General features: G+C 35.3%; 1 protein-coding gene across 5 annotated transcripts in view; it reads right to left on the bottom strand.

The window, feature by feature from the left end:
* LOC149789027 (polynucleotide 5'-hydroxyl-kinase NOL9-like) overlaps positions 1–27,438 on the bottom strand; it is a 41,184-nt gene that overhangs the window by 6,354 nt on the left and 7,392 nt on the right. For 4 of the 5 annotated variants that reach the window (XM_089975191.1, XM_089975195.1, XM_089975192.1 and 1 more), the window contains exons 3-11: positions 25,810–26,354; positions 25,131–25,221; positions 21,999–22,096; positions 19,705–19,738; positions 19,133–19,269; positions 9,690–9,838; positions 8,571–8,647; positions 7,646–7,868; positions 3,329–3,398 (exon numbers count right to left, since the gene is read on the bottom strand). In XM_089975191.1, coding sequence (XP_089831317.1) covers positions 3,329–3,398; positions 7,646–7,868; positions 8,571–8,647; positions 9,690–9,838; positions 19,133–19,269; positions 19,705–19,738; positions 21,999–22,096; positions 25,131–25,221; positions 25,810–26,354 — 1,424 coding nt within the window. The remainder of the gene's footprint in view (positions 1–3,328; positions 3,399–7,645; positions 7,869–8,570; positions 8,648–9,689; positions 9,839–19,132; positions 19,270–19,704; positions 19,739–21,998; positions 22,097–25,130; positions 25,222–25,809; positions 26,355–27,438) is intronic. The other variant, XR_016424287.1, reaches the window with a different exon arrangement.

Raw genomic sequence — 27,438 nt, 5'->3', positions numbered from 1 at the left:
ACAGATGGACAGACAAGATCAAAATGTAATTTAGTGGAGTATAAAATTAAATTTTATTCAAGATGGAAAAATACAAGGATGAAAGTTTGATATGAACCTGCATCAGAATTTGTTATATTCATAATTTCCTGTGATACTGAAAACCCTGCAATACTGTGCAGAGACCTTTTCTTCCTTCCGCCATGGTGACCTTGACCTTTGACCCCCCCAATAAACAGGGTTATTTCTTACACTAAGTGCAAGTGTTGCACAAAGTTCGGTAATTGCAGATGGTGGAAAACTTTAGTTATTGTGCATAAACTATTTTGTATTCATTTAGTCACCGTGACATTGACATTTGAGCCTTAGACAGCAAACATACAGATGGCAGACAAGATCAAAATATAAAATGGTGGAGTATTAAAACTGAATGTTTTAAGACAGAAAAATACAAGGATTAAATTTTGATTTGAACTTGACTCAGAATTTGTTATATTTAGAACTTTCTTCAGTCAGAGTTCATTATAAATTGGCTACTCTGCTTCATAGCATATATGAAAAAAACAAGAGTCTCTTGCAATGACTGATGCTCTACTGGCCAAAAGATTATGTAGGAATAAATGATAAGTCCATTTCTTCCTTCCTTTCATTTGTTTTAATTGCTGTGCATTGAAACCATCTCAAAATTTTCTAGACAAACTCCTTCGTACTAAATTTAGCAACAAAAACAGTTTCTGATATGTATGAATCAAGATAGATACAAACAGCATATAAACTGTCACAACCTTTGAACCTGAACCTGACATCATGGATGTAAGATCATCATACTTGTTGCACATACTAACAAGATATACTCACATGCTATATTGGATTAAACTCCACAATTAATATTTTCTAAAACAATTTAAAAAAACAAACTTTTGAGCTGGCATCATTTAACATGATCTTCTGATACATTCAGAAACTGGGTTTTTATTTAAAAAGTTTGCTTTGATACTTCTTGTGTCTCATACTCATAAGCCATTACAGATAAAAACTAAAGCCATGATCTCAGACCTTGAAATCAATGTCAGAGTGTTGACTTGTTTATTACTCAAATGTACTGTATATGTACAAGTCACAATGTTTGTATGCTGAATGAAGCTAACAACATGGAAGCAGCAAACTATGACTTGACTTCAAAGTCAAATAGGCCTGGTTTTCAAATTATTTCACAACAGTGTGAACATGCTGGCTGTCAGATCTTCATCATTTTTATTCTGGACAAATGAATGCATGAGGTGTTTCAGTGAGAACACCATGTCCATACCAAAATTCATTCAAGGAGATTACTGTTTGACATCCAATCAACACCATATTCTTTCAAGACCAGCTAATACTGTTAAAGTGCTGACAAAACCTGCTGATTAAGAGAAGCAGCTATGAAGAGATTTAAAAACAGCTCAGAAGGCAGTCAACATCTAAGCTAGATTAGCATTATTTTAGCATGGGACAAATGATCTATTGCAAAAAATGCTTTAGTTCCAACCCCATGCCAATACTTCTCCCCAGAAGAAGTAGCCAAACAAGATTTTCGAAATGGCTATCACAGCAGCCAAATCAGATCATACTGGCACCATTTTTTTTTTGAACCTGGTTAAAAACTGTAAAAAGTAACTGAATGAAAATCACATGTCAACACAACTAGAAGGCTATCACTTTCGGAAAATTGATAAAATGTAATAGATAGCCTCTGCAGCAGCTATCTGATGAGGTCAGATCAGCACCATTTTCATTTTGGACACGTACGTTTCATAAAAAATGTTTCAATGGAAACATCAGTCAATACAGCCATCTGTTCAGAAGGTGTAGCCATGACAAGAATTTCAAAAGTGTTGCTATGTCAACCTTCAATGAGGCTAGGCCCAAACTGTTTTAATTTTTGATGAACAACATATTCTGTGAATTCTTGTAGAGAACATCCCATGCTGGCAACACCAACATTCAAAAGATTTCGTGATAATAAGATTTTCAAGATGGCAGCCATTCTGAAAGTCAGCCTGACACTTATCCTTTAGAATCTACAAGATATCATGATAAATATTTAAGTGAAAACACTATGCTGTTATAACCATCTGCTCATGAGTAGTACTGATGCAATTTTCAAGATGGCAACTTTAATCATGTGCATAAGATACATTACCGAAAGTTTCAAAACAATGGAGGTCAGATTGGAACATTCTTAATTCAGGACCACAAGAAGAAGTCATTTGGTGAAAACTCCATGTTGATAATACCATCCATTTCAGGTGGAGAAGCATTAACAATATTGCAAGATGACCATAATGTTAAATACCATACTGAAGTCTTTTCATTTAGGACCATATACACATCAGTCAAAACCCCATGCTGATATGACCATCCCATGGTCCACACAACCTCTGATAATTTCTTTCCAAGAGTTTCAAAGACTTTCAACAGTTTATGGAAATTGAACCTTCTTCATATGTTGCTTTCATAAACTGCCAGTGTTGTGTTTCATCTACCTATTTCATCAGATTTTATTAGTTCTACTCGTCAGAGACCAGGAGAGCTTATGGAATGGCCTGCTGTGTCGTCCATCTGTCCATCAGCACACGTTTGTTACTCCAACTCTTCCTAACTACTCTGAGGATTGCCAAGAAACTTGACACACACTCATCTCAAGGTATAGTTAGTGCTGTTCTGACATTCAATATGACCACCATGGCAGCCATCTTAAGGATCCTGTTATTGCTACTCTTCTTAAATGGATGATCATACTGACATGTGATTTTCACAAGAGTTCTTATGAAGTCTAGTTGGTTTTAAATGAAATTGGTTCCCCACATACATCCAACATGGCCGACTTCTTAGAAGTCTGATCACAACTCCTCCTGAAGAGAAAGTCATATTAATATGGGGTTTTCACCAAAGATTTCTTATGATGTTAGGCTGATTCAAAATTAAAATGTTTCTGATCGGAACTTCAGTACTGCTATCATTGTGGCTGTTTTGAAAATCAAGTTATTGCAACTCCTCCTAGATGGACAGTCATTTTGACAAGGCATTTTCACTAAAGAATTGTTATGTTTGGTCCAAAATGAAAATGACATTGATCTAAAATCCAGTATGGCCACCATAGCTGCCATCTTGTTCTTGCTACTCCTTCTGAAAGGTTGGTCATATTCACATGGAGTTTAACCATACATTCTATGAGGTAAAGGGTTAATCAAAATATGTCTAATGATATCTAGGTTGTCCTAACCGAAAATGGTGCTGATATACTGAATGTACATGTACACTTTCCAGATCCTAAGCACTGATGTATGTAATGTATATTGACACTTACCAAATCCCAAGCAATGATGTATTGGAGACCTTTTGAAAAACATAGGAGACTCTTCATCTAGTCTGTAGGCCTGGCAAGACAGAAATAAACACCAATGAGACATCTGGATAATTTTTCCACTTTCTTCTACTTTCATGTTGTACAATTTAATCTGAGAAATATGAGATAGACTAAAAATACTTCAAAAGCCTATAATGTATTTTCTGTGTTGAAATTTCATTTGTTTAATTTTGATTGTTCAGAATCAGGCATATTTTGCAAATAATGCAAACATTTTTGGGAGGTCTGGGGACAGAGAAACCTTGCTTCCTATCCCCTTTACTTAACTGTTGCCAGGCAATTGTTGATCCTGATACTGCCTGAAATTAGATTGAGCTCAAAAGTGTTGTTCAATCTCCTCTCTCACTCTACTGTTAAGAATCCATAACTTAGAAAAAAGGCAGACAGCAGAAAAAATGCTTCTGTAAGGACTCATGTCCAATGAGATTTCCCCTGCCTGATCTTTCAGTAAAATGAAAAATCACTGACGTGCTGAGTATTTGGGAGGTCTGGGGAAGGAGAAACCTTGCTTCCTATCCCCTTTATTTTAACTGCTGCCAGAATTTGTGGAGCCTGCCACTGCCTGAAATTAGAACGAGGTAAAAACTATGGCAGTTGTTCAACCTCCTCTCTCACTCTACTGTTAAAGAAGCCATAATTTACCAAAGGGCAGAGAGTAGAATGTAAGGCATGGCATGCTTCTGTAAGGACTCATGTCCCATGTGATCCAATGCCTGATTTTTCAGTAAAGTGAAATATCACTGGTGACATGCTGATCAACATTAACTTAAAAATAGCATGGAAAACATTTCGATCCACTTACAGGTCAGTAGGGCTGCCATGTAAACCACCACAATGTTCCTGTCCAAGTCTGGTAGCTCAGTACTACATGTGTTTAAGTGCATGAAGTACATGTGAGACCAGAATGATGATGGTAAATGGTTTTTGAAAGAAAGTCTTACAGTTCCCCAGGTCCCAGACCTTGTCAAACAAATGGTCAGAGAACTATTTGAACTTACAAATTGTGGCAGTAGACAGAAAGAGGAATGTTCGTCCTCATCTTCCATTATCACAAAAGCTTTAACACTGTAGACTTGGCTTACAGATTCTGGCAATGGACACTCATAGATTGGCAAAATTTTGTAAATTTGGTATGCTCTGTAGTGGGGTTGATGTACACTGAGGTTATCACTGAACTCATATTAGGGGTTGTCCTTATAGAGTTACACACCCAGCAGCAAGGATGAGTAATTGCTATCATCCTTTTTTACAGTACATATTTACTCAATGAATATGCCATAAATAAGGGCCTGCCTTATGAAATGAAACCCAGGCAAGTGACCCTACTTGTCTTGGCTAGTTGCTGCGTGTCCTGGATGGTCAGCTAACTAGACAGCACAGATGGATCAACTCAATCGATCCCCCTACGACTCCACATACTGTGGAATGTCTGGCTGGTATGCAGCAAGGCTCACAAAAGTGAGGTTTCCACTTAACAGACATGCTGTCAATAGCTGGAGTGCTGGCTGAATTGGTGGCTGGGCAAGTGATATTATGCTTTGTCTTACTAAGTGTGCTGGGTGGCGACTGGTAGGTTGGTGTACAGCTGTCTGGCCAGCTGGCCAGTCGACTTGGAAACCAGCTTGACAGAATGTGGCAAAATGGTTTAAATAATTTCACTCCAAATACCCTGGAACAGCCACTTTTGTGACAGCATCTACTCAATGGATATGCCATGAATAGCTGGCCCACCAGTTGAATTGACAACTGGGCAACCATTATGGCTGATCTTGCTAGTACAGATTGCCAGAACAGTGTGCTGGATGGTCAGCAAAACCACCTGGATACAATGTGCAGTAAAACGTATGGACCAATTTAATGGATCTAAGTGTAACTACACACACCAATGAAAAGGCTGGCTTGTATACAACATGGCATGTCAATGTGATGGGCCTCTGTCATTTGTTAAAGGCTATGGATGGGCTGACTGGTTGCATTCATGGCTACTGCACAGATGGATGGAAGTATGTATTAACAATGTCTGAAAAATACCCTTTGCAGGCCCGAAAGGGTACTTGTGAACACTGGATTCCAAAAATATGAGAGGACACTCTTCCATTAACTCCAGGCCACTACTGGAGATCTGCAACTGACAGTGTGACAAACATTCCCCAAGGCCAACAACTGTGTCATCGCTTCGTTGGTCTATCCTGATGATCATTCAAGCTTTCAGGAAAAAGTGTGCACCGAATCACTTCTGACCACAATGCATTTACACCACAGATATAAGATGAAGAACGTTATGTCAAGACATTGGCTTTCATTCTTGCAGTTAGCACATTACATCATCACTGTTCAAATGAAAAGACAAGAACAAAAATATTAGCAAAATAATATTCTCATAATAGAAACACTAATTACTTAAACAAGCAAACATTAATGGCAATCTGTGCAAATAGCAGCCAACAATGAGCACTCATATTGGAAAACAAGGTAAGAACAAAAAAGTCCACAGCATTGAATAAATTCAAATGAACACAAAAAGAAACAATTATTGCAATATGTTGCAAATGCATTATCTAGATGGATGAATAGAAGTAACAAACATCCTTGGATAAAGAGGCGATACAATGCTGGTTCTGCTGAGTGAAAGCTTAAACTGGTAAACATTCAGTGCTGCCAGCAGTGATAAGAAGAGGTGATGAGCAAGAATTTCTTCTCTTCCTTTATATGGTATATAACTGAAAAAGATGAAACTTTTGTCTTTCTAGGAGGACTGAATTCTGGAGAATACAGGGTTTATTTCATGACATTGTTGTGATTGGGGAATGAACTTGCCAGAGAAAAATTTGTTCCAAGTTAAAAGACATGATGAAATAAAGAAACCTGCTAACTTTGAAAAAGCATTACATCAATTTCTCCTTGTTCATATTATCGTATACGAAAAACTTTCACATGCAATAACTTTCAGATATTTCACACTCTAAAACAAACTGCATAATAAAGAAACCGCAAAGTTCTACCTATCTGGCTGGCAAAGGTTAGACATCATGAATGAAAAGGTAATTATGAATACTCAGATAATTAAAATCAATTTTTTGAAGTCTCTATCATTTAATTTTTTAATGAAAAAGTGTAAGAAGCTTATAACAATATTAAAATTAGTTAAAGCAGAGTGGTCCAACTACAGGGCCGTGGTCCCTTTTTTGTGGCCCATGCTGATACAGAAAGTCAGTTCTATAATTATATTATAATTACTATATGTATCATGTATGACCCATTGTATTGAAAAGGTAACTTGGAATAAGGCAAAGCAACTACTTCAGACAGTGGAAAAAAGAATTCTTCATCCTCTGGACTTATTGGCCCTGAGGCCCTTATTTGTTTTACCAAAATCTTAAGCTGCCTTTTTTTCTCTCTCGAATTTAGTAATCAGACTTATAAAATGGCATGTCTCTGATAAATTTGTTACAGCCCCTGGCCTCAATATGCATTTCTATGCTCTTATTGTGTAACCCAGACAGCACTGGTCATAGTGTGAACCATTCCATTTATGAAAATTTACACTGGTCATAGTCTGAACCATTCCATTTATGAAAATTTACAAACATTTCTCCTAAATAACTGTTTCAATGAACAGAACAGTATTTTCAATTACTGCATCTCTCATATTTGTTGTTGATACTGTGAATATCATGTTCATTCATATGCTTGTTTGAAAGTTTCGTTTCTGACTCAGTGAACTTGTCCACATCATTAATTGTATCATCTATACTTTCAAATGGATGAAACAACTTGCTTGGTTCATGTACAAACAAATCTAATCAACCAAACCTAAAGCGTGGTTTGTTCACAAATTCCTAATACACTGTACTATTTTTTGGCACATGTGTTGTGCATGTGGTACAATATCAAGGTGTTCAGTATTGCAATATACTGCACAATTCTGACAATGTAAAGTTAACAGAGACAAAAATGATCATATAATAAACCACAATATGGTCAAATGACTGACTCTGACTTGGTTACTCCCATATTGCTAATAGTTATATAAATATATTACAATATTGACAAACAATTGACTCTGACAATGATATTCCTATCAAGTGTTCCACAGAACTCCATGAAAACTAAGTTATATCTTTCATCACTTTTAAAATTTTTGAATACAATACTTGCACCATAAGATGGGGTTAATGCTGACTGTACCATTAACACAAGTGGCACTCTTATATTGCTATCTGTTATTAGAGGTGGTTTTGTGTGCTCAATATTTACCTTTGACAAATCAGCAGAACACAGTGCCACAACACTGGCATTTATGGCATACATCACTTGAGAATTTGGGACACAAGTATGGCCAACATGTATAGCTATCGAACGCCATGGCAATACAGTGGGAACCATGGAATACAATGTAACTCCTGGTTCAACACTCTGACAGAGATAACTCAGGAGGGTTAGGTTTCTGTGGTCAACAGGCTTCAATTTTATTGGATGCCTGAAAATGGAAGCAATTCTGACCGTTATGTATGTTTCTAGTATAGCAGTGAATGGGGAATCTTATTAATTAGATTTTGCATGATCTACTGATTGATTAAAAAGTTAATTCCTAATTATTCAGTTCTTTAGAGCTCAAAGATGAAAAATCTCAGGTTTAAAGTTTTGTCTAAAGCATCTCATAATCTCAATAATAAGCTAGGACAGCATCTGACTATCCAATGCACTGAGGCAAATATCTCTCTCTCTCTCTCATGCATGCACATGCACACACATACATGCACACACACACACATGATGGATCCATGATTTTTTTGATTTGGCATTTGAATTTGGCAAGGGTATTCAATTTACTTAATTTGGCCAACTTTATGTTTTTCAATGAAAAGTGTAGTATGATAACTGGAAAGAAAAGAGAAGTAGGTTTGACTGTACACCCCAAGAATTCTCAGCATCTGCCATTAGGTATGACTGAATACTTAATCATTAGGTATGACTGAATACCTAACCATTAAGTATGACTGTATACTTAAAGCCTATAGAAATATATCATTTCCTTAACCTACCAATCTGTGTACTTGTCATTAGTCTGTGTTGAAATTATGCAATGGACTGTACTGACTACTGAAACGTGCAAGTCATTTGATATGACTGCAATGTTGCAATAACCTAAATTGGAACACTTGGTTGTTTTGACACTTACTCAACTGCTGACACCACGACAGACTCTAATCCAATTAGCTGGTAATTAAGGCTGTTTGTTTCCCATGCTGTTGATGACTGGAAGAAAAACAATTCATTTATTTTACTTCTTTCTCCTGTGACGTGTATAATAATTAGTTAAAATCTGAAATTTTATGCTGCAAGACTAGCTTATATAGAGGTAGTCAAAATAATTACCAGTACCTATTAAGAACAAAAGAAGGTAAGGTTCGAGAGATTCCAAACATAATCAAAGCTAAATTATTCACTTGATTATGGAAATTTAAGTAATAACAAAAAGTGGCCAATTAATGTATAATGAAAAGATCATGTTTCAAAATGATAACTTGTGTTGTAGAGTTAAAATGGAACCATATGTTAAAGTGATAAAGAAAGTGATATGGCTTACTCAACACTATATTTTAAACCTGTGCACATAAACCATGCACCATTTTCATGCTTGTCGCCAACATGTCCTAAACAAAATTAAATTCAAATTAATCTATCAATGCTATGGTAATCCTACTGTAAAAGGTAGTTTTCTGGGTTATACAGACAAGGAAAAAATACAAATTTGTGTCCCTATTTGTTTTCCTATTTAATCAGTATATACTACACAAATCAGGAATTTCCAATACAAGACCAATATAGCAAGCTAGAAAGTGTAATTGACAAAGCATGATATGAAAACTAATAATGCATTCTCTTTATCAGAGATGCCATTTTAAAACACAACAACAGCAAAAGCTCAATGAAAGAATAAAAAAGATAATAAATCCTAGGAACTAGGAGTGAGCAATACCTACAAGCATCAAGCAGGTTATATAGTACAGTAAAAACACTTTACAGATTAAAAGAAATTTATCATAAGAAAATGAAATCTATCGAAACACTTATTAAACAACATACTTTGCAGCATTTCATTGGGTGAAAAACAAATGTTACGCAGACACTCCAAAGGTTAAAAGAAATTCTCCATAGACTGGATCAAAAGCAACTGACATGACTGATATGACGGTATATCAGACCAATTTCTTATCTTGCCAGGATTAAACCTAAAAACTCCTCTGGATGCATTATTTTCACTTTTATCATAATAAAATAGAATGGTTCTGTTTACCCCAGAAATCTGTGACCAGCTTTGTCCAGCTGTAACTAGTTGTGGTGTCAGGGCAGAGCAATTTTGTGTTTGGTTTTGTCTGTCAAGCTGAATTACAAGAGTGGGTTGGAGCATTCGTAGAATGTCTAGCAACAACTGCAGACCTAGACCTAAAAAATATTGGAAATAATTCTTAATTAGTATCAACTGTGAAATAATTGAAGGATAATGTGGAAAATTCTGTGATAAAGGTTACATGGATTTACAATTTTTTTTTATCACAAAACGTTAACACCAAATCTAAACACACATGCATGCGCACAATAAAGTGTACTATGATATAGGTAAAGTTGCTGCACACTAACTAGTACAGTGGGACCCTGCTATAACATGGTAGTTGGGAGCCATAGAATCCGACCGTGTTATGAACCGAACCGTGTTATATGCAACCAACTCAGTTAGCTGAAGAAAATGTACCCCTCCCCCCCAAAAAAAAAAAATTGTGGGGGGTGGGGGATTAAATGCGGGCAGTAAAATACGTGCTTCGTTGGCACAGTTGCTATCTTGAATTAATGCATATTAAATGAGAAATACACCTGTAGTGAAAAGAGAGAAGACATCATACTTTATTTAGAGAACCATGAATTGGTACATATACGTGAATACTGTTTATATATAAATGTCTAATGTATAGCATGATCAGAGTATGAACGCAGTGTACTCACCTGCGAACCTCATCATATACATTGAATCCACAACACAAGTGTTTCCATCGAAAATATGCATACACAGCTTTAAAATATTCATTAATTTTGTAACAGGTCATATTGGTCTGAATTCAGTGGAAAAACATAGCACAATCACGTAACGAATGACGAAGCACATTTACTTTGAAGTACGTTCGAAGTCGGTAAAAGTTAGTTTGCGTTTTAAGCCGCCGTTGGCATAAACTTTTTCCCTACAAAAAGGAAACTTTCACAGCACAGTTAAAGTGTTCCAATCACGTTGGAAAATGCAAAAATCCTTCAGATTCCATCACTTTTATTTAAGTTTGGTACTGACTTTCTTTTGAAGAAAACTTCTTTGCTGTTATTGAAAGATTGTAGTCAGCTTTCTTTGATGAAGGCTGCATGCGCTTTAGAAGTCGCCGCTAAAGAACAGCTTTGGAGAACCAAACGAATGCCCATTTCTTATTGTGGCGGCAACATCAAATAATTGTATTGTATGATTGAGATGGGGATTTTTTCCATTTGCTGAGTACGTTTTCATAACAGTCGGTGCTTCAAAGGTAATCTGTTTCCCTTGGAATTTTAGCAAACTGTTTTATCTGGATACATTTTAAAAAGAATTGGCCTTCATTTAGACTATTCTAGTTACTGTCCCTCCATGCCTACTGAATAAACCAATAAGAACTTTTTAAATTTTTTTTTAACATTTGTGGTAGCAGCATGATGCTGCCTTCTATGCATGTGTCTGAAAATTAAGAAAGGGTCAATGGAAGATAGAGACGCAGGTGTTCTGACGACATGGATTGTTACAGAAAACGTGAGTGTTCTGAAGGATTTAATTCTGAGTGAAAAGAAGAGGAATTTTACTTACCATCCACATACAAATGCGTCTTTGTAAATATATTAATTACTAGCGAGCGGTCGAAAATCCGATGAAAGACAGATTACGAGAGAATACCTCGTCCAGTTAATCTCTGTTACCAGAAATGTCAACAACAAAAAAGCAGATATTTCACAACATACAGAACTCAGGCTAGATGTCAGGATAAGCGGATTATGAAATAACAATGCACTGTTTAGATGGTTTGTCAGTATAGACAAAGAATTTGTTTATGTAACAATAGATAAATTTCAGTGCATTTTATATCCAGTTTGCGGCTTCCTTTCATGGGGCCTCTGAATTTCTGCACTCCAAACCAATGGTTGTATATAAAAGTTTAAACAGCCAACAATGTCGCCAACAAATAAAAAAAGCCACATGGTATGTTTTGCAGCCAATAAGGAAAAACAATCCAAGTTTGCGACATTGGCGAAGACCTACACGATCCCAGAATAAACTTTTTATGTGTTTTTTTTCTTCTTACTTTTAAGAAGAAAGAAAAAGTACTTTTTCGTGTATGAGAAAACTACATATAAAATTTCAGGAGCCAAGCCACGATCGTCTTGCATTTTTTATTCAGACGCGATCTCTATCCAAAAATGATAAGCAACTTTTTACGGTTTGTTTTTGTACTCTTTAAGAATTTTTTGTTTTGCACAAGAAAAATACATGTATATAATGTTTCGGGAGCCACGCCACGACTGCGTTATATCTGAATTCACGTTATAACGGAGCGCATTATAGCGGGGTCCCACTGTACAATGGCATCATTTACTCTACCAGTTCTTATATCATGGACCATGCTATATACTGAGGTTCTTTATAGGGATTACAGTGGTCTATTTCTTATACGATCCCTTCTTCTATGCACGAAAGTGTCCTTATAAGAGAGGTTGCCTTGCTAGACAGTAATCATACAGGTGAGTAATAATTACATATGTGAAAGAATGGCATAACTCATTTTTAAATATTCAAAACATGTGGAATTAATGTGACAAAACCTATATTATTGTTAAAATAATTATAAATAACCACCAAGCCTACTCCAAGCAATTTAAAACCCCATCATGACTATTATTCTCTGAGTAGAGGCTACAATACCATATAAATTGAGTCAAGGCTATGAAATCATATAAATTTCTGTCCAGTTCATTTTCATACTGCATCAGAATGTATGCTGATGGTGTTTTATTTCAATCTTCCCAATATTAAATTCACTTTTCCCTCTAAACTGAAGACATTTTGCACTTTTTGCAACAACTAATTCCTTCATTGGAAATCACACCACATATAAACTAAATTGTAGTTTTTACAGTAAACCTTCATGCCAACCTATTGCACAAAAATGCTCAGTGTTTACAAAGAATGTGAGCTTTTCACATGATTGACTGGTTATAGTATGGTACCATTTCTAATACATCATGCAATCGAATGGAGAGAGGATATGATTGCTTACGTACCATTTTCACTTTACAATATTGTGCTTCTCAGATGTTTGCTTTTGTCTTCTTAATATTGTTGTTATTGTTATTGTTGTAGGGTTTAACACCATATTTCAGCACAAGATAGGCTATACATGGTGGCCAGTATAAATGGCAGAGAAAGAACTACCGACCCACGATAAGCTACTGGCCAGCTTTCTCACATACCCACACTGGCTGAACCTGAGACTTGAACCCATGCAGACAGAGGTAAGATGGCAGTGATCCATAACAGTGAGTGCTTTAGACCACTCTGCCACTCAGTGCGCCCTGTCTTCTTAACAAATGTCATTGCGCTGAATTTAAAAATCAGCAAGTATTCATGATATTTACATCTGTGTCAGATTGTCAGGGATAAATATGAGTTTTGCACAAATACACTGGCCTTTGACCATGTAAGATGGCCTTTGACCATGTAAGATGGGTTGCCTACAGATAGGGGGGTTCATCAGTACCAAGGGATTCTGGTCCAAAAAATGGAATGCTGGTGGCCACTGTTAGTGGGGTTTTCAAAAGGGGGAACACGCACACACATTCTTGTAAAACTTACAAAATGGGGACATATGATTTTTACCATCAAACCGGGGACATTTTTATTTCAACAAATTATGAGCGATAAAGCTCTGTTTTGCTATGCGTTGATAAATACATGTCATTTCTAATTGATTTGTGGTAGATTTCAGAGAAACACTATGTGAATCTTTATCAGAACAGTTAGTGTTAGAAATTATCCAATCAAATAGGGGACATTCATTAAGTATGTATTTTTATTCTAAATAGAAATCAGCTCAATCAAAATACTGCAGTTATCTCACCTCACGCACATAGTCTCCATCCATATTAACAAATTAAATTAAAATTATCATGTTGAATTTTTATATAATGTTTGTTGTATATACAAGTAATAATGTACGTAGAGGAATTTGAAGAAGATGAACTGTCAGAGTTGTGTGCAAATACAGAGAATGCGTTCCTTTTTCTAAAATCAAATAAAGATCTGCATGCCAATCTTCAGTTAAAATAATTTGACTGGCAAGACTACAGTTTAAAATTAAAAATGTCCCACAAAATAACACATTTTTAACTTTGGTGTACAAAAATTTGCCACTTTAATGCATTCCACTTCATTACTAAGCCAATGCATGATAAAATCTCTTTGATATGAAACACACCGAAAATGTATTTTGTATGATGGCATGGTTTAGTTTTAGAGACCTCAGGTCAGAGCTGCATAAGTATCCCTGGAGCCAAATAGTCCCTATTAAAATCTAATTGCATGGATTGATTGTGTGACTCCATGTGCAGTATTCATGAGAGAGACTGGTAAATTGTACAATGGAATGATTGAGAAGGGACTGTCCTGTTATCTGGAGATGCCTTTTGTTCTTACTATGATGATAAATATTGTGTAGAGTTACAGGAGAAATGAGGCTTAAAATCATGATTTGACTGGCTTAAGGTAACATAGAAAAAACAGTTCCTGGTATTTGCTGTTTGAGTTGTGATTTGTATTTTATGGTAGTTAAGTACCAGCACTACGTTACGGAAATGTAATAAGGAGAAACAATGCAGTTGTTAAGTAGGCAGGCAATTGTGAAGTTGTGGTTTAAATATGTAGTTGTGATATTGGTGGTCATGCATTAATAAGAGGAAAACTATTATAGTTTATTTCATTCGTTCACAAAAGAGGCCGCTTGCATGTAACAATATTAATGTTCTGCCTTTTGCTTAGCGACCTCAGTTGTGAATTTAATGTTGCGTATTTGTGGTCATTGATTGATTAGAGAAAAACTGACGACTGTTATCATCAGGTCCTTAGAAATAGGGCAAAACAAAGGATTTATGGCCAGAAAGAAATGAAGCTAGCAAAAAGGAAGAAAGATATAAAGAATTAATGAGACAGAGAGAGAGAGAGAGAGAGAGAGCATATAAAAAAGTATTAACTAAATCAGGAAAGAATGAGAAATATTGATAATTTACCTTTGAGTCACACAAAATTTATCTGTTTTGTTTCACATTATTTATACTTCAGCCAGCATGCACATTTATGATACATCGAGAAACACTAAATATGAGTATGAAAACTTGTATTTTCAATGTCGTGACTGGTGCCATGTATAAGTACTTACAAAAGTTCTTTTCATTTCCTATTGGCTCAAGCTTAACTTGTCGGATTTAACACTAATATGGTTAACTGAAGGAAAGAAATGGTATTATGTTTTGGTTACCATGTTGACTGTTCATTATTATGCTTGTCACCACATCTGAATGAACTAAAATCTACGTTGATATTTTCCAGTGTATTTCTTATCCAGATGTGCATGGCTCAGAGTTAAATAGGAGATAAAATATACAAGCACAGATGAATTGCTAGAATCTTTTGCTCATTGCAAAAACAGTGCATATAATCAGCATGAAACCTTTTATTCAGTTTTCTTGCATGTCCTATCTAATTTGGCGAAATATGAACGCTGGACTACCCATTAATAAACATGTATATCGATATTGCACTGTTAAAATAGAAAATATATAATATATATTTGTCTATGTTTACACAAATGATTTAAATCCTGTTGGCTCTTCTTGATGCCATCTTCGGTAATTCAGAAGCAAAGTGCGCAAGCCGACAGCAAAATACACCACTCACTCGATAACTCGAGCCCTCATAACTTGCGAAAACACTTATAATGCGGGGTCCGGCGTGGATCCCATTTTTTAAAACCAGAAAATAACCCCAAAAATGAACCCTATTTGTTGAACTTGAAGAAAATCGTGATCAAAATTGGTAACAGAAACTTTGATGTATCGCTCGTTTTATCGTTGAAGTCAGTAGATAGGACCTGGAAATTTTAATCAACACTATGAAATATCAAATTTAAAATTAGGTCATACAATTCTTTACATTTTCTTTCCAAACAACATTCCTAGTACACTGCAATTAACGATATGTAAGGAAATTTCGATCAATAAAAATGTCCCTCACTCTGAGTGGAGGCAGTACTTTAAGTGTAATCATCATAAATGCAATGTGTCCTCTTGTAATTAAATGTAAAATGTGCCAATCTACCATAACAGCTATGTCTGCGAGCGTTTCTCTGAGAACCTAATTAAGTGCTGACAATGTTTTGATAACTGACTTTCAGAAGTATCTGTTGTATTGTTACAGTGAATTAAAAGCTGGCCTCCTTTGTATTATCAATTATGTCTTTGGAATCAAATAAAGGAGGTGGAATAAAAGAAAAGTTAAAAGGCACGAAAATCCTACAAACTTAAAATCTAGCGGCCCCAGTTGTATGTCGGGTGAATTCACCTCTTTTGATCAATTGAACACTTATAAATGTTATTGTGTACATAACATAAACTACCTTAAATTAACAGACTCTTTCATAACTCGGATTAAAGATAACAAGGCAGCCAAGCGTATGAATACTTCGTAAAATAAAGTGCTTGTTTTCACAGATGTGGACCATTGTGGGCAAGCGAGTTTCAGAGAATTCTAGAACTGGCACTTAGGGATATCTTCAAGGATGATAAGAAGTTTCATTATTAATTCCAATTCATAAATCACGACATCAATATTGTACTAACTGAGCAATACAAAAACTGAGTTTCAACATAGACAACTGTCTCACGAAATTAATGTCGCCTGTTTTTTAAAAAGAAAGGAATCTTGTTTGGTGGTGTATCAACAGTTTGTCTAGTTCCCTGCCCTGTGTACTCCTGAATTGGCAGGATAATATTAAACACCACTACAGGAACCAGACTCGTCAAGAAAACTAAAAGCAGTGACATAATACACAGAATTTTCGCGTGCATGTGATGGTTGTTGAAACTAGTTGGAACTATCTTTCATATGTTGGACATTTTGAAAATAAATGTTATTTAAACAGAATAATGAACAACTTCATTAGAAAAGCATGTTATAAAAAATTATTACTGACGTGATTGTAAAATGAACATTGAGTCAATAAACAGCCCAGTTCTCTAATGCCCCACCTCCATGGTTTTCTCGATGACAAAGTGATTATTTCAATTTTTTGAAGGTCCCTTGGTAACTCGCACATTGCTTATAGTGCATTCTATGTTTGTGGACCCCGCTGTAGTGTGAATTTTTTACCACGTAAACGGGGATGCACTTTTCCAACTGATATACAAAGGATTTTAGTCGAGTGGGACATGTGTATTGCTGTGTATAGCATGATGTGGAAAAATACCAAAAAAAACAGGGACATGCTCAGATACGCTTATTTTAAGATTTGCATCATTAAATACGGTCTTGGGATTCCATTTAAGCTGACATTACAAAACAGGGACTACCCCGTTTTGAGGTGTGTCCCTGGTCTGTTGATGTGTATTCACACTGATGTCCCCATTTTTGCACCTTACAAATGCACACACACACATGCGCTCACCCTCCTCTAAAAAGCAAAATAATGTTTTCTTTAAGTAAAAGTTACATTATATATATATATACACACGAAAAACCCTACCACTTTTGACAACATTAATGTCTAAGCAAGCAGCTGTAATTGCAGTGTTTTACAGAAAAAATACATCAAGAACTATTTTTAAACTCCTAACTCAAACCTACCAATAGATAACAGTTTGAATTGTTTATCAGAAGCATGAGAGAAATAAAGATATGGTGTGAACAGAATATGCACGAATTATAGAAGATAAAATAAACAGAAACTATTTCTATTCAAAAGAAAAGGAACAGGAAAAAGAAAAAAAAGGAAAGAAAAATGGCTATGAGTGGGTTTTAACAGCTACTGTCTGACAAAGTGCCACTAATATTGAAACTGCGTTACCTCTACACCAATGATCTTCGTACATTAAGTGTTGACAATTTACTATATACTAACATGTCTATGGCTTGGTGAGGTTACTTAGGGTAATAAATAAATATACCCAAAGCATCAATTATCTGCTTCTTGTTTTCTTTTTTTATTTGAAAAAAAACCCAAGATTTTATAAACATTGTTGATCTAAAAGCAAACAAACTGTACAATAAGCCTTTTGTTTGATAAATATTTGAAAATTGCTACAACCAACAGTTTGTGTTATAGTGTGTTGGTAGCCTACTGATTAGCTGTTTTAAAACTCATCTACTTTAAAGCTAGATACTAAAATAATTCATGAACTTGGAAGAAATGAACAATGATACTAACTAATATAGCATTTTCTTTTGCTCAATTCAGTTCTGTTTTCATAACTCTAATGTAAGGATGTGATTTCCATTATTCCTATTATGATCATATTTGACTAAGTGCCAATATATTTGAAATCATAAAAGAGTAGAACATGGCAATATACAACTGAAGCAACACCCTAAATTGCATGGTGCCAAAAATGGTTACGCATACTGCCTGCATTTTTCTTTGTTAGTGATGAGCGCAAACAAGAAAATGTATAAAATCCAGATATGTGTTAGATGGTTACCAAAAGTGTCTTCTGTTCGGAAAATAATTGTGTTCTCAATTGTGCTGTTAGTTTTTGAGACCTTCAAAGAGCTGAAAATCTGGCAAAATTTGAGTTTTTGATTGCGTATTTAGTAACAAAATTAATTGTTAATTTCACACTATTTCATTATATTATGTATGTATGTTACAGTTGATATATAACGGATATTGTTGTTGTTGTTGTTGTGGGGTTTAACGCCATTTTTCAGCACACGATAGGCTATACATGGCGGCCAGTATTAATGGTGGAGGAAGAACCCGGGAAAACCCCGGAAAGAACCACCGACCCACGAGAAGCTACTGGCAAGCTTTCTCACATACCCACATTGGCTGAATCCGAGACTCGAACCGCCGCAGACAGAGGTGAGATGGCAGTGATCTGTAACGAAGAGCGCTTTAGACCACTCGGGGGCCCCTACAATGGATATAACATAGCCATAACAAATACTCTTACAAACTAACTTTATTGCTAATATGGGGGCCAAAACTGTCCCTTATCAAACCTTGTTCTCTAAGGTGGGTTTTGGTCAAAATGTTTTCCTACAGTTATGTTTCCCATACTCCTCTTGCTGAGCTAACCTCACTGCCACAGTGCTGTAAATTTGGTATTAAAATGCCACCTGGAAAACATCATAATCTTAGTTGACTTTATGACATCAAATTAAGATTATATTTTACTGTGATCTTTGATCATTTATGTCTTTACATGCCAGTAAATTTTTTTGATGCATGCTAAGTATAAGCTCTTGATAATACCTCTGTCAAAACCATCACTAAATGATACAGAAAGCACATGAAAATATGTCTTTTAAGCATAAGGTGTTATGAGACAGAATCAAAAACAACTTTTGAAATAGCCTGATATGCTTCTGATTTAATGTTTTTGGAAACAAGTTTTGTTTGTTAAACCTACCCTTGACCCAACCCATGGTGTTGACTATCAGTGGTACACAGTCTGCCATTTGTTGGTAGCATTGTAAGACTTGCCAAATACACCTCAAGTACCAGTCTGGATCAGATGATGGGCTTAAATCACCATGGAAACAACAACTGAAACAATCAGAAAGCTAAAGTAATACATGTGGAAAAAACTGAGCTATCACAACTAGAAAAAACTATGTAAAATATCTGGGCAATCTGTGTGCTTTTCCGATGCAAAGTTAATTTATCAATGAATATATTTGTCAGCACAAAATCTTGAAAATTAAATTAAATTTTTGCAGCTTTCTTAATAAAGGAAAACTTCATTAGCAGTTGATGTTTAGCAATGATGTCACTGCCTGATGCAACATAAATGTCACACCAATGTATAACACATACAATTTGTACTAGACTATCAACTCTTATAATAACCATTTTTGTCTTCAGTTTATCCATGCTGTATGTATACTGACTCAAAATCTATGTATATTATTAGTTTTCATCAAAGACAATGAAAAAACATGCACAAACAACAAATGTAACTTTGAAAAAAATCTGCTTTACCTGACAGCTCGCTTCTGGTGGGAAAATGGGGGACCTGTTTGAAGACATTAAAAGCAGGGGTAAAATTGTTTTCAAACATCATAGTAGCCCACTGGAAAAACATGCTGAAAAACATGGTTGCACAGCAAAACACAAACTTGTACAATGAAACACATTTATTTATTAAAATAAAATTTAATTACTCAATTATTCAATATTTAACACTGGAGCTCTTGAACATTATGTGAAAATTGGCACCACAATACCAATTTTTCATTGGTTATTTCATGCAGTTATCCCATCTTATTGATTTTGCATACAATAAGCCAAATTATACAAAAGATACCATATATATTCACAGAGAAATCAGATCCAAAAACCGCAAACAGCACAGACCCAGATCTACCATCACACAATGCACCAGCAGATATGGGTCTACAAAGTGTGTAAGGATTAAGCGATAGAACATCAAGACTCTGATCTATCATCAAATAATGCACCAACAAATATCAGTCTATGCAGTTTTGTTAGGATTAAGTGGCAGAACAAACAAAAAAGACTAATCTGCCACCACATACTGCTTCAGCAGATCTAGGTTTATACAGTTTGTTAAATTTAAGTGTTATTATGCACCAGCATGTCTGGGCCTATGCTGTCTGCAGTTGGACCTGATTTATACACAAATAGAATACAGTACAAAAGAATCAACATTTTGAAAGTCATATCCACACACAAAATATATATATATATATATATATATATATATATATATATATATATATATATATATATATATATATATATATATATATATATATGTATAAGAATCAACATACATAACTGGTGGAGGAAGAACCCAGAAAACCCCAGGAAGAACCACAGACCTTCAAGAACCCAATGGCAAGCTTTCTGATGTGCCCACATTTGCCGAGTCACAGACTACAACTTTGTGTTCCACTAATATATTTGTATTTGGACCTTAAATACATGCAATACAGTTTCAGAAATGACAGTTCCAAACCAAATGGAGCTCAAAGACTTCTTGTAAGGTCTTTCAGTTTCATGTAATCTTTGCTTTTTGTTATTTTTTTCCTTCCCAATTTTATGTGGTGAAAGCAATCATTTCTCAAAACATAAAAGACAAACCAACACAATAGGATGTCCAATAAAGAGAATATATGTTCTTATAATGAGTGAATAATGGATATATTTCATTACGTGGGTGAAAACACTCAATTTTTCACTCACAAGATAAAATATATCTGCTATTCATTCATTGGAAGCAATTTTCTTCTTATTTTATGCTCAAACGTACTGGCTAGCTATTCACTGCAGCTTTCATACTGGCTAGCTAAATGTAGCGGATTTTTTTACTGGCTAGCTACATGTAGCAGCTTTCTTACTGGGTAGCTATATGTAGCAGCTTCCTTACTGGCTAGCTATATGTAGCAGCTTTCTTACTGGCTAGCTATATGTAGCAGCCTCCTTACTTGCTAGCTAAATGTAGCAGCTTTCTTACTGGCTAGCTATATGTAACAGCTTTCATACTGGCTAGCTATACGTAGCAGCTTTCTAACTGGCTAGCTATATGTAGCAGCTTTCATACTGGTTAGCTAAATGTGCAGCTTTCTTACTGGCTAGCTATATGTAGCAGTTTTCTTAATGGCTAGCTAAATGTAGCAGCTTTCTTACTGGCTAGCTATAGGTAGCAGATTTCTTACTGGATACCATGCATTATCATTGATTTACCATTTATTTTCTCCTGTGTCTTGTCAACATTTGCACAGAAAATACAAACAGTAAAATTATTATCCCTCCAATTCAAAGTAAAATAACACATTAAGAAAAAAGAAATAGAAAAAAAGTATTAAACCTTGCTGGATTTTAACTCTGTTCATCTAAATCGGTAAGAGGCCATACTTTCTGCTAGACTTAACAAGCGTACAAAATAACTTTAAATTTTTGGGTCATAACGTTCTCATTGTCTAGTGACAAGCTATAATAAAATATGATATTATTTCATTCAGGTGAATTATTAAGATTTCCCTCAGAAAATCCAGTAATTCACTGCCTATCATTAAAAAAAAATCAATTGATGCCATGACTAATTTTCTTCCAAGAATCTGAATATTCCTGTTCATATTTCTGTGACATGTGTTTAAATAATGATTCTAATAAAGTATGTAAAGCAATAAATATGCAGTCAAACTGTATGTGGAACAAGTTAAACTGACTAGTTTACTCTATACATGATATTGTCTTCTGACCAGACAATGCTGTTCGCACTACATTTTATGCAAGAAATAAGTACTTACCAAAGACAGGTTTCGTGAGAACATGTAGTGATACACAGCCAGGAGGAGTGAACTCTGTCTGACCAAGATCACATTCAAGATAGCACAATCTATCTACCCTGCAAAATAAGCAAGATAAGAGTACAGTGAGCTGTACAGTATGTGTCTGCCCTGTGTTTAATAATCCTCTTTGTAGATAACTGAAATATGTGTAGAAACCACCTTTCTTCTTTCAGTCATAGTGACCTTGACATATGACCTTTTAACCCCCCTTCCTCCAAACAAACGGCTTCTTCCTTACTCAGCATGAAAGTCAACCACAAAGTTTGATCCAGGTCTGTGATGCAGAACAAATGTTATTGTGCAGAAATTGTTTTTCTTCTTTCAGTCAGAATGAGCTTGACCTTTGACCTTTTGGTAAATAATAAAATATCTACTATGAAAACAGTAGCTTATTTTGGTTTGCACAAGCTAAATTTAGTTGCCACTAGGGGTGAGATGATTCATCGATACTTTTGCTGAAATGATACACATATCGATACAAGAGACGGAGAATCAATACAAAACAATACTTACCACATGAATGTTGTTGAAAACCCCGGAAAGAACCACTGACACACGAGAAGCTACTGGCAAGCTTTCTTACATACCCACAATGGCTGAACCCGAGACTCGAACAGAGGTGAGATGGCAGTGATCTGTAACGGTGAGCGTTTTAAACCACTTTGCCACTGAGGGGTCCCCATTATGCATGCTAGCTTAGTCTTCAGCGGTAGTGAATAATTATTGTTAGCTACTTTGTTATTCTGTAAATTTATAATCCATCTTAAACAGCATTTGCAGTCAAAGGCACTCATGTTTATTAGTAAAGATGAAAAAGACTATCTGAGAATACCCACTAGCCATCTACAAGCTATCATGGTGACATGGTTCATAATCTGCCCCCACCTCCATGCTAATTATCTTAATCCAGAAGGATGGTCAGCATATACTATACATTACAAATGTGTTCCACATGTATAATGAAGTACTTTACTCATCATCAATAACCACTTTCAGGCGAAGTTTCTACTCTGAATTGTATCTTACTCTTTCGGTCAATTTAAAAGCCATGATACCAGTGTGCTGCAAGGTAAAATATGTTACATCAAAATTTCATTTGTGGTTATTGCTTTTCTGGTCCAGGTTAAACAATAACCACCAATGAGAAATCAATTAGCTTATTCTCTGCCTGACAAAGAGGAAGTATTGGCTGAGCAATAAAGAGACTTCGCAGGAAAGTCCTTAGATATGTAAAGTACTTAAGCGGAGATGCTGTCAGGGTGTGCCATTGAATAAATTGTGCAATATTTGTACAATTTTGCGCAACTGAAGAACAGTAAAATGTGAAAAGTCCCACATATAAAAATGTGCTTGCAAAGTATACATTTTTATTTATCCGTTCTTTTCATGACATCTGTTTTTCAGACAGCAACTGTTCCACACCTGGGTTCTTCAAGCATGACATGAATGGCTGTGGAACTAAATTTAATTATATAAAAGCTTATATAAGCATAAACTTATTCTCAACTGTACAACATCATTTCTTTGTGTCATGTGCACTGCACAGCCCCCAAGACTGTCTAGAAGGCTGGCAGGTACAAAACACAGATATAATGCTGAATTTAAACTTTCTGCAAATAGAGTCAACAAACACATACATTAACATTTAATACTGATTCCATGTTACCTTCTTCACATGAAGGCTGAATCATTTCCTGGTGGTTCATATCAAGTTTGGGCTGTAAAATGTGATATGAACTAATGCAAGTTAGAAGAAGAAGAGTCCTTTGAAGGAACCGATGCTCTAGTGACAAAATGAATTTCCAGGAATTCAAGATAAGACCATTTCTTCCTTTCAACTGCTGAGTGTTGAAACCATGCCAAATATTTTTGAATCTACTAGTAAGAATTTCAAATCAGCTCTGTATACTGGATATAAGATCACCATCATTTTCATTTGGGATAAAGTGTAGAGCATTAGAAGTCTTCTGATTTAATTCAGAACAATTAGTAACAAGATTTTCAATATGTCTATTTTGTCGCCATAAATGAGATCAATTTGGCAAAACTTTCATTCAAGACCTACTAAATATCATAATTAAGTGGAAGAGTAAAAACTAGATTTTCAAGATAACACCATGGTGGTCATACTGGATGCCTGAGTCACAGCATTTTTATTTAGGACCAACCAGACATCATAATATATCTTCTGGTAAAAACCCAATGTTGATATGACTTTCTGTTCAAGAGGAGTGGCAATAGAAACAAGATGGCTGCCACCATGGCCAGAATGGACATCAGATTGGCACAAGTTTTTTAAAGGCCAACATGACATCAAAAGAAGTCTTTTAAACTCAGAAAGAGTCTTGATAAAAAGATATTCAAGATGTCCACTGTGGTGGCCATATTTGATATCTGACTGAAACTATTTTCATTTAGGACCAACTAGATATTTGGGATGAATGTGTAAGGAAAGTTTGATGATAATCCACCAGGTAATTTAGGCAGAGAAGCAATAACAGAGTTAAAAATTCTATACATATTTTTATCAACCTCCCAACCTTATTTATTTTTTTGAATTGTTACCAGAACAACACATATTATTTTCCTTATCCCCAGACTGGCTCTTCATTTTACTACTATGCAGACATGTTTGAATTGTCATAACAATGTCAGGGTACCAATTTTTTTAAATCAATCATCAAAATCTCTCTTGGACACAGGAACACAGGGAAAGAACACACCGATATTTATTAACTGGCAAGACTACAGTTCTCTTGTTTCAGGGGGCCCCAAGTGGCAGAGTGGTCTAAAGCGCTCTCCGTTACGGATCACTGCGATCTCACCTGTCTGTGTTGGTTCGAGTCTAGGATTTGGCCAATGTGGGTATATGAGAAAGCTTGCCAGTAGCTTCACTTGGGTCGGTGGTTCTTTCCGGACTTTTCCCAGGTTCTTCCTCCACCATTAATACTGGCCACAATGTATAGCCTATCATGTGCTGAAAAATGGCATTAAACCCTAGAACAACACCTCTTGTATCAGTTGATTATGACAGTTCTCAAAGAGGATGACATAGTAAATTTGTAGTTAGTCCATACCAGATAAACTTACTGTCGCAAGGCTGAGTTTACAAGCAATCTATTTAATGTAGACTTTCCACTATTCTTTCCACCACATGTCACTATGACTGGTTGACTGGAGTCTGAAAAAGGAAGTGAAATATTTGTTTTAAATAGCATGTCATAAAAGATCTATTATTCTGTTCTTATTCTGGTAATCTTGGCAACAACAGTTAATATTGAATCATTTAGTATTGACATCAACAGTTAATATTGAATCATTTAGTATTGGCATCAAGTCAATATCTGAATCTTTTAGTACTGGCATCAAATATTAACTGTTGATACTAATACCAAAAGATTGAGATACTGATTGATGATGCCAATACTAAATGATTAAATATTAACTGCTGATGCCAATACTAAAGGATTCAACATTAACTGTTTATCCCAATACTAAATGATTCAATGTTAACTGCTGATGCCAATACTAAATGATTCAAATATTAATTGTTTATGCCAATACTAAATGATTCAAATATTAACTGTTGATGCCAATATTATGATTCAAATATTAATTGTGGATGCCAATACTAAATGATTCAATATTAACTGTTAATGCCAACACTAAATGATTCAATATGAACTGTTGATGCCAATACTAAACAATTAAATTAGTAATTGTTGATGCCAATACTAAATTATTCAAATACTAATTGTTGCATCTTTACCTTTCTGTGATAGTAAGTCTGGTAAAAGATCCATAACATGTTGATAGTCCTTTGTCATCTCAAGTATTGGAAATCTTGATTCTCTTTTAAATTGAGAAACTTCATGAAGAGTAATACCAAGGGGAGACAACACCACATTCATTCCTTCACAGTTTTCTCCATATTTTCCAAACAGATTTTGAAAGGGCTGAAATGTTGTTAAATGATCACAAACATAAGACTCCAAATTTCTAAACTGAAGAACAACCACATGTCCTTTATAACATTTTAAACATTGTTCTATTTTATCTGGCCGCAATACCAAATCTTTAGTTCGCTTGAGCACGTCATCAATATCATCGGTGGCCGACATAGTTGTAATGGTAAGAAGACTGTTGCTCTCTGGGGAATAAATGTTTCTGAATTTTTTACTTTCTGTAAGTGTATATCCAAGGATGGACACTGCACCACAGATAACTCGAACTGCTACTCTGCCTTTCATACAAAGCTCTTGTGGATGGCGTAACACAAGTACAGCTCCAGCTGATGTTTTAAAAGCCACTGATCTGAAATATATATAAAGATAAAAACAAGAGTTCCTCAAAACATCCAGGAGTCACGCTGATAAAGCCCATTTCACTTAATATCTGCCACCATGTTTTTTTCCCATGTTGTTTAGTTCTACTACTTAAGTGTATATCAAACTAAAATGAATGTGTAAAACATGGTTTCAAATTCAAGAAATCATATTTCATGTAAAGTTATTAAAAACAGAAAATAAGGAAACTGTTCGACAAAAATATAGCAACTGGCTGCACATATTAAATATAGATCAAATTAGCTGCTGTGGTAGACATACTGCGTTAGACTGGCACCATTATTATTTAGGACCAACAAGGCATCATAAGAAGTCTCATGGTGGAAACCCAATGCTGATATGACTTTCTGTTCTTAAGGAATAACTATAAAACATTTTTCAATATGGGTGTCATGGTGGTAATATATAATATTAGACTGGCACCATTTCTATTTAGTACCAATTAGACATCGTAAGAAGTCTTTTAGTAAAGCACAATCAATGTCAATAGAACCAGCCATCAAGGAGAAGCAGTCATAATATTTTCAAAATGGCCACATTGGCATCCATATCAGAAAATCGATCAGCACCTTTTTAATTCATAACCAACTAGACATTATAAAAAGGCGTCTGGTAAAAGCCCCTTATCAATATGATTTTCTGTTCAGCAGCAGTAGGAATAACAAGACTTTTAAGAAGGCCATTGTGGTGGCCATATTGGCCATTTCATTGTCACATGATAAGCCTTCTGGTGATAACCCCACGGTAATATGACCTTCCATTCCGGAGAAGCAATAAAAAAAAATTCAAGATGTCTACCATTTCTATTTAGGACTAGCTAGGCATCATAAGAAGTATTTTAGTTAAAACTTTAAGTGGGAAGGGTGGTAATAACAAGATTTTCAAGATAGCTACTGGGGGTGGCCATATTAGATATCCAAAAGACACAATTTTCATTTAGGGCCAACTATACCATGGAATGAATCATGAATGTGTGTAAATGTTCATGGCAATCTTCCAAATAGTTTAGTAGTAGCGATAACAAACTTGTGCTAATGGATGGATGACTGATG

The sequence above is a fragment of the Sinohyriopsis cumingii genome, chromosome 11, assembly GCF_028554795.1.
Source record: "Sinohyriopsis cumingii isolate HCF-2022 chromosome 11, ASM2855479v2, whole genome shotgun sequence".
NCBI classification, from domain to species: Eukaryota; Metazoa; Mollusca; class Bivalvia; order Unionida; family Unionidae; genus Sinohyriopsis; species Sinohyriopsis cumingii.
This window is presented reverse-complemented; position numbering and strand designations above follow the sequence as displayed.